Below are 11770 nucleotides of genomic sequence, written 5' to 3'. Positions count from 1 at the left end.
TTATGCTGTCTCAATATTAACCATAAAATTACCATATGTATACTGTATTCAGTTATCATTGCTGTCCTTCAAATTTTATATTTCAGCTCACCATTATGTAATGTCCGTCCTTCAATCTACAAGGGAGGTGGCAGTGGAAGAACACTCATGTTCTATTAAAATGACCGATCAATTATTCTTAGATGTCTTGCTTTCAGGAAATTACTATCAGAGCACAATTATGTCACATTGAATCTTATATAGTTCCAAGAGATATTTTAAAATGAATGTTCAAACTTAAGTATCACACTACACACAAGGGTAGAAAAACCAAACCATTTAAAAAATCTTTTAGATTTACTTTGCAACTACAATAAATTAATAAAATACTGTTCCCAAAAATTCAAAATGGATTTTGTGGAAATCAGTAATTTAGTTTGTCTCTGGAAGGGACAGAAGAAAATTGAGTGATAAACTTACTTTTTATTTGTGTTTTATTTAATCTTCCCATGATTGTCTGCAGGTGGTGGCAATAACATACCACTCTGCGTCAAAAGTAAAGTGCAACTTGAAAATACAAAGTTGGACAGAAACACACAAGAAAACAGGCCAGTCAAGTGGGTAAAAACTAGGAAATTAGGTTCATTTTACATTTTTCAATAAATATACACTAGTGATATCTGCATTTATATAATGCCACTTTAAAACACACAAAAATTATAGACCTAATTAATTTGGTTGCTATTAATTAGTTTGTTCAAAAAATAAACTAAAACCAATCTTGCCAAGACAGTTGAAATAAGTTCAGGCATGCTAAAAAATGAATATCATGAAGCATCACAAAGACTACCTATTTAGTTTCAAAATAAGTCTGGGAACATCTAATACAGTAATATAAGAAGCTGGGAGCACGGGATCTGTGTTGTCATGCAAAAGGAACACTCATGAATAGAAAAAGCAATGTGAAGACATGTCTCACATTCCGTTGAAGCTCGATAATAAGGAAATGCATGACCGACATGAAGCACTGTCAACAGTTCCCTGCTAATAAATGCTGAGGTTTCTCTTTTAGCAGGTTGTGTTATCACACTTGTAAAGTTGCTGGTGAGGAGGGATTGAACAGTTGCAGTCACAACACTGCTTATGAAGATGACAGCATTCATTACATTCATACCAGACTGAACAGTACCATCATCTTGTCTGGAACACACTTCAGGTCCAACTTAATTTCAAATGGCAGTATACAATTCTGTATACTGCTTTTTCTTTCCTTTTTTCCCCCTTTCAAATCTGGTAGTCTTCATCATCTCAGCAATTCTCTCTCCTACTCATCATTTTACAAACTTTCATTACTAATAATTGCACTGCTCCATCAAAAACAAAAATAAAATGCATATCCATTCCATCTGATAAATTGGTTAAAACCTCCTATATCTTGCATTGCATCTTGATGGACTAATAAAAATGTATCTACAGTTTAATTCTTTACAAAATGGTACAACAAACTGCAATTTCATGCCTCTGGCAATATTCTGCCCAACAATGGCATGGCAGCTAAAGGCTGAAAGATAACAATGTTGTCACTTTGAACTATACACATCCAACAATACAACAATTTTCTTACGTCAATATATATATATATGTTTTTCATCTCTCTATATTTATATATATGTATATAACAACAATGTAAATATATAAAATATTAAAGAATACTCACTAACTGTAAGAAATAATTACACTGTGCTACTTGCTTTCCAGCAAGAATAACTTATTTTAAAATATAAAATAAAAATGTAGCACCTACACATTGTTAAAAGCAGTCAGTAGCACTACTGAATGAGGAAAATTATCTGTGCATGGAGAGTTAAATGACAAAGTACACACATAATACATCAGAGAGGAAACACAAGTGAAATCCATCACGTCTTGTGGCTCTTTTGTTGGGGAGAAAATATCAATTGCTCTTTAGAGAGAACAATCCAAAACAAACAGTGGCAAAGAGTAATTTCCAGAGATGGAATTAACTGTCACACTTTTCCCAATCAGGATGTGAATATATCAAAATCAACTAATCTTAAATAGCTTACATGTTAACAAAAGTCAGCTAGAAACAAAAATTCAACATTCATTCTGCAGTGAAAGTTCATGCCTGTGTAAACATTTCGACTGAATTTTCATCCCATGAAATTTTTAGTTATATCAATCAATAAAGAAGGAAGGTAGAATTGATAATATATGGTATTCCCATATTTCAAGAATAAAATACTGCACTTGATTCATGTAACACACTTTGCTTGCTGCTTGAGACTTCCATCAGGTAAATATCATTTAATGGCAAATGCTAAGTGTACTTTCAAAAGACAGTATTTTGAAGTCATGACTTATTGTACTGTTTAAAAAGTTTCTTATACAAGCTACCTTATTCAATAATTTTTCTGTTACAGTAATTCAAATATGTTGATGTGTACATCCTCATTCATAGATCAACATTCAATGTTTCATTTTGTTTACTCTTTAAAGGTTCAAGTAATTTAAAATTATAAAATTTAAAATAATGGCAATACTCAACAAATGCCATAAAATTTCCAATGTTAAAACAAATCTATCCATAAGACATCATCACATTACTTTCTGGGATCTATTGCTTTTTTGTTCCTATGGTATGTGTACCAAATAATCATAAATATGTTCTTTAAAATTCACATACCTTTCAAAAACTAAAAATTAATATTTACAATGGTTTTTTTAAAAGAATCCTCGTTATTTGAATACCAAGTGGTGGTATTGCCCATTGACGTTGGTCCCAAAATGGCAGGGCTGGAGTGGCAGCTAGCTGCTTGAAGATGCAGGGATGGCCATAGGATTGTTGGCAGCGGTGGCCAAGTTGGCTGTGTGTGGCATGGTAGATGACCCTGCAATATAAATTATAGTATTCAATCATACAATTAATTTATTTACAGATGTCAAGAAATCTGGTTCAAAATTAAGAGCCACTTTTGGGAACACAACAGAAACTAGCACTGGGTTTTAAAATTAAACTGTATGGGTACGCTGAGAAAATTAAATTAAAAAATATATACTACATATAGTGAAGTGTTAAATTGATGTTCAAAATATGGTAATAATATATCATACACAGGAAAGTGTGAAGCTTCGCTAGTAGAAATACTGGTATATTTTCAGTTTTTCACATTCAGAAACCAACTGAATGTAGGAAGAAAGAAAATAAATAAATGCAAAGACTTAACTATTGCAGTCAATTAAAAGGATGCCTCCTTTTACAATACAGTGAAACCTCGATGCATCGTTTTCGGCGGGGGTGGGAAATAAAAACGATGAATACGGGAAAACGATAGTTGCGGGACAGCATTAACAATTTTTAAAAAAACAATGTTTCTCTTTCAAAGTTACTTCTTTTTACCAAAAAAGTCTTTAATGGACAACTGGTTTGTCGAAACTTTGCGTTTTAGGCCAAACAGAGCCCTTTCCATGTTCAAAATGAAAAGAAACTGGAGTGTTAACACCTAATATTTTTCTCAGGAAGTCACAGCAGGATCTACTGCCATAGTCCAAAACTGGAGTTTGTAAGTGGTTTGGGAGGAGATATGATTTCTCATAAGGAATTAATTTTGTACACTTCCTGGATAGAACGCATAAAAATGCCCACACCCTGAGATGTAATGCATGTGGAGTAACAACACCAAGAACATACCTGGTGTGGTTGCAGCAGAATCAGTGCCAGAAGCCATGGGACTGGCTAATCCACTTGGAGTCATCGGAGTCAGATTGCTCTGGGCCATTACTTTCTGACGAACCTCTCGAATCTTCAACTGCAGACTTGACTTGTTTGGGAAGATATCAACATGAGCGGCCTGTAAAAATCAATAAATCTTATTTTTTTATATTCAATGTAGCTTCATATAACAGTGTCATAAGTACAACTTTGCACTGTCTAAAACTCAATTTATAATTAGTATTTCCGTCTGCTATCACTGAAGTATGTGTTGATCAATGTGATATATTACATTGCACTGATGAACATGTACTGAAAATGGCTTGAACTATAGAAATGTAGATGGTCCAAGGCAGTGGCCCCCAACCTTTTTGTGCCTACAGACACATTTGAGAGTTTATGAGATTGTGTCGGGCACCAACAAATTAACAAAGCCAAATTTTCTTTTCTCTGGACAAATAAGATATGAACACCAAAATAATACACAAAACAACATGACGTTTAATGATACAAGAAACCATGCAATCAAAAATACGTAGTTTTAGAAGTACAATTATTATTACTCAAGTTGGAAGTTAGTGTGATGTTTGGCACTGGATTTCATCGGCCAGTTTTTCAAATTTGGGAGAGTAGGATAATGTTGCTGCTTGCATACAATCGTCAAGATGGGCGTCAGTAAGTCGAGATCTGAGCTTCAATTTTATAATGTTCATGGTTGAACGGCCTTCATTATTCAGTATAACCTCTTTCCGTAACGCGGGCACCCAGAAAAAGCCTTGGCAGGCGCCATGGCGCCCGCGTTGGGGACCACTGGTCTAAGGCTATGGGTTTTGTGTAACCTATGTACACTTTTCTAAGACCTACATTAATCTGTATGATAGAAAACAGTACCCAGAGAACACATTTCATTAAATGATTCAGTATTTGGCCACCTGAGTTGCCGTCAGCAACTGTCCAGCTTAATGAAGAATGTCAAGAACTATGATACATCTTATTTATGAACACTTGACGAGATGCATGTGAATATCACCAACAGAAATTAATGCAGATATTGAAAGATTACAAAATTATAGTAGTAAGTTAGTAACAATGTTGATAAATGGCCACGAAGTTTCAACAACTTGTCCTCATCTACAAGCCTGTAGTCAGTGAATCAATATGCAAGTATAAATTTGGCCCCGAGTCTGGAATAGGTTGAGAACTGGACAAAAGTTTGAACTAAAATACTATAAATAATCAACATTTTTGCAGTTTAGTAAATTGGTGAGAAACATCACTTACTGGATAGAGGACCTGATGAGATACTGTCAAAAGAATACAATTTTGTACAAAAAAAAAAGTTTTACAATGAGTAAGATTTCAAAGAGACTGTAACGTATTAACAAATATTCTACTTACAACAATGACAGAATGAAAACTACTGCCTCATTGAGAAAACATTTACTGTGATAAAAATGTTTTTCCTGTACACATTTTCCTCTGGTAAGTGTTTTAATGTTCACATAATATACACATGGTTACCTTACCATGCTTTCTGTGTCTCTCCTCTTTGAACTTTTGACACGAATGTTATGACATTTGAGGCCAACCCAAACTTGTTAATTTTCTACAACTGGTAATGACAATAGAGCACATGCACAACTTGTGAGGTGATAGCAACACTAGAGCCACTTAATATAGAGTCCTGAAAGACGTGTGGTAATAAATATTAAAAAAAAATATGCAAGATCTGTTGAAGCCATTTTCTTTCGCAGAACATAAAAGAACAAAATGGCAGATGAATAAAATATGTATTTAGCTCTTGTCTGATTGCAATAATTAAAAATCTGCTAGAACAGGCACTTGCAATATGGTATGAATATGTATAATAAACACACTTATAAATTGTGTCACATAAATATGGAAACAATGCAAAACTCCATGGTTATGGCTGATGTTTTTAACACAGGATCTGTAATTAAGTAATAAGCTCTTCTCAAAAACAAGACACTTCTACTAACATTAACAATAAAAACAATATGTGCTCAACAGCAAGCAAGCATATGCACGCGCGCGCGCACACACACACACATATATATCTCTCTGACTGTATGATTCTGTGTTCAAGCTCAGCATGGTAACCCCATAAGCTAAGAATTTTATTATTGGATTACATTTACACGACTTAAAATATAACAAAGACAAGATTTTAATGACTACAAGAACATTCAATTGAGAAGCAGGCTTTATGAGTTCTGCCTACAAGTGCTTTTTCATATTTTCTGTTGCTATCCAACAGATTTAGCTGTACAGTAACGTGTCTTGACTTGCATTTGGGAGTTACGTTCTTCAAGGAGACCTGATAGGGTGTTCGTGGCTTTTTCACTCCAAAACAATTCTTTGAGAGCACCTTAAATAGGCCACACATACGTCCTCCCCTACTTCCAACCATTCAAACAGTTTACACCTTATCTGACAATATGTAGTATCTGCAGTTATTATAATGCATGTAAAATGAATATTTATTTCATTTCACACACTCGCATGTACATACAGTCACAGCTAATTAACAATTAGAGTACACATTTTGCGCTTTTTGCTCATACCTGAAAGGCAGAAGTGGCTTGAGCAGTAGGAAAGAATCCATTATCATGGAACAACTGCATGACAAGCTGGCGTCGCTGCTCTAGAATTCGGCGATGTCCCTTCTCTTGTTCCTTACCCCCTGGTGTCTTCGGGGTGCGAGGAGAGCTGGCCTCTCCACTGTCAGTCACTTCTGTCCCTGTCGTCCAATAAAACAAATTATAACTTTCTGAGGGATCAAACCAATGACTTAATGTTACAGCCCTATTGACTGTAAACACAGGAGCAATATAGAAATCACAATTCCATATTTAAAATTCATATTCAGTGATAACAGAATATGCTATTGGTATTATTAATAATTTACATTTAAATTTGTGTTTGATGTTCTTTCTATGAAATTTCATTCTAGATGATATCAAGTGATAAAAACTATGTAAATCAGATATGGAATTTAGATTATTTGTAATTATAAACTGGAAAAACATCAGCTGATTTTAACAAAGGGAATACATCCTGGCGGTTATGTGTACATTCAAGAATGAAGGGCATATGAAAATTTGTATATTAAAGATTAAGCACTATCTCACAAACATACCTGGTTGAAGAACCTTCTGTATGCTACAAAACACAACCAGTATCTGCACTATATATGTTTGGAATATGGAAATTTTAGTGAAGAGAATTATAAGTTTCAAGATTAATTAAGCAAAATAGGGCCAATTTCCTGCTGATGAATGGGTAAAAGAACTACACAGACAAATTTGTTACAGAATATAACAGTTTGTATGTTTCACCTCGGAATGCATCCAGATTGAAATCAGGTCCAAAGAAAGTACTCCCAATCAGTTTAGCAGATTTTGGTGCTGCTGAAGCAGGGTCAGACTCTGGTTCCTCTTCAGAATCTGCAGGTTAAAAGAAGCACATATTTATTTTAATGTAAAAAATTATTTAAAGAAAAAGAATTACAAGACACAAAAATAAATGATGTGTATATAATTGATAAGCTGTCATGCTCCATATGAAGTCTTCTGTGTTGGATTAAAAAAGTATTAACAGCAAAATTATTGATGATACTGAATGGTCCACATGGTGCCAGAACCCAAAAGAACATCATCATACTGCCAAGAAAACTCAAATCTCACACAGCAAAATTATTCTTCTGAAAAGCAAAATAAAGGTAAAATGCTTAATAACCGAAATTCAAAACTTATACCCCTTTCCTAAATGATGAAATTGACAGAGAATGGTTAAGAATGAACAAAGCTTGTCTGGAACATCTGCACTTCAAGTGAAGTAATGGATATCTCATTTTCCATATTGGTATGGGGCTGTCATACTCTATGTGCTGAGCTGGAAGAGAAAATGTCTGAACCTTTCCTCAAGAAAAATTGATGTGGTGTGTTTCAATTATGGAAGATCTAAAAGGTCCTCTGTATTTGGAATTATATCAAAACAGAACAAATATGCAGGTCCTAAATTCGAGGGACTTCTGCACAAACTGCACTAATACACTAGCACTGTTAATTTCTGTCTAAAGAGTAAGCTAAATTTAAATATACTTTCTTATTTTGCATATCTCTAAACCCCTTGCACTGTGAAATGCTGTTATACATATATTCTGATCTTAAGTTACTATACTCAAATTCCTAAAATTACACTTGTCCATTCTCAGACGGAACATAAGCAGAAATGATAAATGTAACTGAGAGAATGATTTAAGTACTATATTTAAAACAGTACTTAATAAGAAGCACTGGATTACTATTGTATGTTATATTCCAGTACTTCCCAGAAAGATATGCTTTATCTTGCAGGTTCTGTACATGATAATTATAACATAAACCCTGCAATGCACTGAATTCTGATATGTAACATACTTGGAGGAAAGAGCTGCAGTACAGGGAATACATAAAATATTTGCAACCACCATCAATCAGACAGGACATTTATTTCTTTTGTGTCATGAAAACAAACTGTATTTATCCAAATACAGTGAAACCTCGATGCATCGTTTTCGGCGGGGGTGGGAAATAAAAACGATGAATGCGGGAAAACGATAGATGCGGGAAAGCATTAAAAATTTAAAAAAAAACAATGTTTCTCTTTCAAAGTTACTTCTTTTTATCAAAAAAGTCTTTAATGGACAACTGGTTTGTCGAAACTTTACGTTTTAGACCAAACAGAGCACTTTCCACGTTCAAAATGTTTTCCTCGTCACGTTCACTAATATTAAGCGCATAAAACAACGACTTCACTTTCGCCAATGCAGCGTGTGCTTCGGCAAAACTCGGCACAGCTTCGGGCTCGCATTCGTCGTCTTCCTCACCACTCCCACCCTCTTCGCGAACAATAACAGGAAGAATGGAAATACTATTACTGCCGAACTCAACGAAACGTAGCTGTAGAAGACCCTGAACCGCTGGAAACGAGATGAACCAGAAGAATGAAAAGTGCTGCCAGCCTTTCCTTTGTACTTATAATACGTAAAAGCATTTGTGAAGAAATTCACACTGCACATGCCATCTGGCATCGCTGGAACGAAATATGAGTGCACCCTAATTAAAATCGTAAAATTTCTGACAATGAGCACCGCCATTCACTCCAACTATCACCCCTGCACCGCTGACCCTCATTCCAAAAGAATGTGCTGGTTGGGCGACATAACAGGTCACGGCTACTGCGTATTCCAAAAACATTGTGCGTGTTTCGGTATTAATTTATCTCAAAACCCAGCATTTTAAATTCTCAGAAACGATCATTGCGGGAAAATTGTGAGCCGGGACTAAGATTTTTGAACGATCGATGCGATAAAACGATAGTTCGAGGAACGATAGAAGCGGGAAAATGTAACATTATTTTATATGGGATGTATTCGGGACCGAACAAAACGGACGATGCATCCGGGAAAACGATAGTTCCGGGAACGATGGATAGAGGTTTCACTGTACCACACAATATCAAATATGATGTGCACATTGACCTTAATGTTTTAAAACAAATTTTTTTAATGAAACTAATAGTAAAAACCAAGTGATAAATTGTACATATTAAGTTGACTAGTCCCAGCTAAAAATCTACTCAAGCACACACTATCACTGCATTCTGTTTTCAGAAAGTCAAAAGTTATACAGTAGGGCACCGCTTATACGGCGGGTTAGGGACCAGACCCCCGCCGTAAAGCGAAAATCGCCGAAAAGCGGATCTTTGCCTTATTTCACTTGCAAATGCATATCAAAGCCTAATAAGATGTTACACTATCATATAGTAAGTGCACAATAGCGCTAGGCCTAAGAAAATGATATGAAAGTTAAATGAATATCAGTAATACACACATTGTCCTCAGCTTATAGTGATTGGTGAATATAAATTTGAAAATTGATATGCTTATAGTAGGAAGGATGAAGGAGATGGCGCATCTTCATCATGTGACTCTTCAACGAATCCTATTCGTTTTGGTGATGGTTCGGAAGCCATAGACATGCCTTGTTCACGAAGTTTAATCATCTCTAACTTGGCATTTAAAGTAAGAGGCTTACGACTCCTCTTTTTATCGCTACTACCCTTAGACGTCTTTGTAATTACACTGTAGTAACACAAAAATATTATATAAATATACAGTTTGTAATAACTGAAAAATTGCCAGAAATACAGAGAGACGCGGAGCGCACAAAAGCTGTAAACAGACTGAATCAGCGACGAGAAAATGGCGCCGGACGCACTTCTCTGACTCAGCTGTTGAGCGCCGTATTAGCGGATCGCCATAAAGCGGAGCGCCGAAAAGCGGGGCCCTACTGTATAACAAACTTAATTTTCAAGATTTCTGCTGTATGTTAATGCATCAATTTATATTATTTACTGAATAAAACATAATTTTTTCACAAATGAAAATAATCTGTCTTTGCTGCTGAATCTCACGTTAAACTATTCCATTAGATAAATTACCGAACAATCGATCACATAATAATTATATATATTTCATCAATTACTTTGAGAAAAGATCACTAAATCCTATTAAAAATCCTCAGAATTATTATTTTAAAGGAACTGATAATTGAAATTATGTAAAATATCTTTCCAAACAATGATCAGAAAATGGAACTTTTTTAAGTAGAAGAGACAGCAGCAAAGAAAGTTCCTAAGGCAGGAATACAAGTTTGTATACCCAAGAAAATATCTTGCAGTTGATGTTATATACAGTGAAACCTCGATGCATCGTTTTTGGCGGGGGTGGGAAATAAAAACAATGAATACGGGAAAACGATAGTTGTGGGAAAGCATTAAAATTTTTAAAAAACTGAATGTTTCTCTTTCAAAGTTACTTCTTTTTACCAAAAAGGTCTTTAATGGACAACTGGCTTGCCGAAACTTTATGTTTTAGGCCAAACAGAGCCCTTTCCACGTTCAAAATGTTTTCCTCGTCACGTTCACTAATATTATGCGCATAAAAGAACGACTTCACTTTTGCCAATGCAGCATGTGCTTCAGCAAAACTCGGCACAGCTTCGGGCTCACATTCGTCGTCTTCCTCTTCCTCACCACTCCCACCCACTTCGCGAACAATAACAGGAAGAATGAAAATACTATTACTGCCGAACTCAACAAAACGTAGCTGTAGAAGACACTGAACCACTGGAAATGAGATGAACCAGAAGAATGAAAAGTGTCGCCCGCCTTTCCTTTGTACTTATAATAAAAGCATTTGTGAAGAAATTCACACTGCACATGCCATCTGGCATCGCTGGAACGAAATATGAGTGCACCCTAATTAAACTCATAAAATTTCTGACAATGAGCACCGCCATTCACTCCAACTATCACCCCTGCACCGCTGACCCCTCATTCCAAAAGAATCTGTGCTGGTTGGGCGACATAACAGGTTACCGTTACTGTGTACTCCAAAAACATTGTGCGTCTTTCGGTATTAATTTGTCTCAAAACCCAGCATTTTAAATTCTAAAAACATCGCGTAAATTTCGTTATAATTTCTCAGAAACGATCATTGCGGGAAGATTTTTGAACGATTGATGCGATAAAACTATAGTTCAAGGAACGATAGAAGCGGGAAAATGTAACATTATTTTATATGGGATGTATCCGGGACCGAACAAAACGGACGATGCATCCGTGAAAACGATAGTTCGGGGAACGATGGATAGAGGTTTCACTGTAATACTTTTGTAGATGTATGTCCACAGAAAAATGATTGATTATCCTAAACAAATGAATGTATTTACTGGTTGGTCTGGATGGCTTCTTGCGATAATTCTGGACAAACGCAACCCGGGGACTTGAAGGCACAGAGATTGCACTTGGTGACTGGCATTCCTGTGGATTGAACTCAGGCAAGGAGGAGAACTTCTTTTCAAAATTAACGGTTTCCAACACCCTGAAAATACATAAACATATCTGAAGGACAAAATAATAATAATTAAAAATGATATTCTTATACATTACGAAGCTAAAGAATGTGAACAGTTCAAATAGGAGCATAAT

General features: G+C 35.5%; 1 protein-coding gene across 2 annotated transcripts in view; it reads right to left on the bottom strand.

Annotated features, from left to right (window-relative positions):
- Nucleotides 1-455: 455 nt before the first annotated feature.
- Nucleotides 456-11770, bottom strand: part of LOC110832203 (Putative transcription factor capicua) — a 43130-nt gene continuing 31815 nt past the window's right edge. For both annotated transcript variants that reach the window (XM_087349692.1, XM_022069010.2), the window contains exons 21-25: nt 11512-11663; nt 7072-7179; nt 6298-6473; nt 3692-3851; nt 456-2891 (exon numbers count right to left, since the gene is read on the bottom strand). In XM_087349692.1, coding sequence (XP_087205818.1) covers nt 2809-2891; nt 3692-3851; nt 6298-6473; nt 7072-7179; nt 11512-11663 — 679 coding nt within the window. In that variant the 3' untranslated portion in view covers nt 456-2808. The remainder of the gene's footprint in view (nt 2892-3691; nt 3852-6297; nt 6474-7071; nt 7180-11511; nt 11664-11770) is intronic.

The sequence above is a fragment of the Zootermopsis nevadensis genome, unplaced genomic scaffold (assembly GCF_977971745.1).
Source record: "Zootermopsis nevadensis isolate Lab colony 2312 unplaced genomic scaffold, Znev_1.0 Znev_ptg000002l, whole genome shotgun sequence".
In the NCBI taxonomy this organism is placed as follows: Eukaryota; Metazoa; Arthropoda; class Insecta; order Blattodea; family Termopsidae; genus Zootermopsis; species Zootermopsis nevadensis.
The sequence above is the reverse complement of the archived record's forward strand: the minus strand, read 5'-3'. Positions and strand labels throughout refer to the sequence as shown.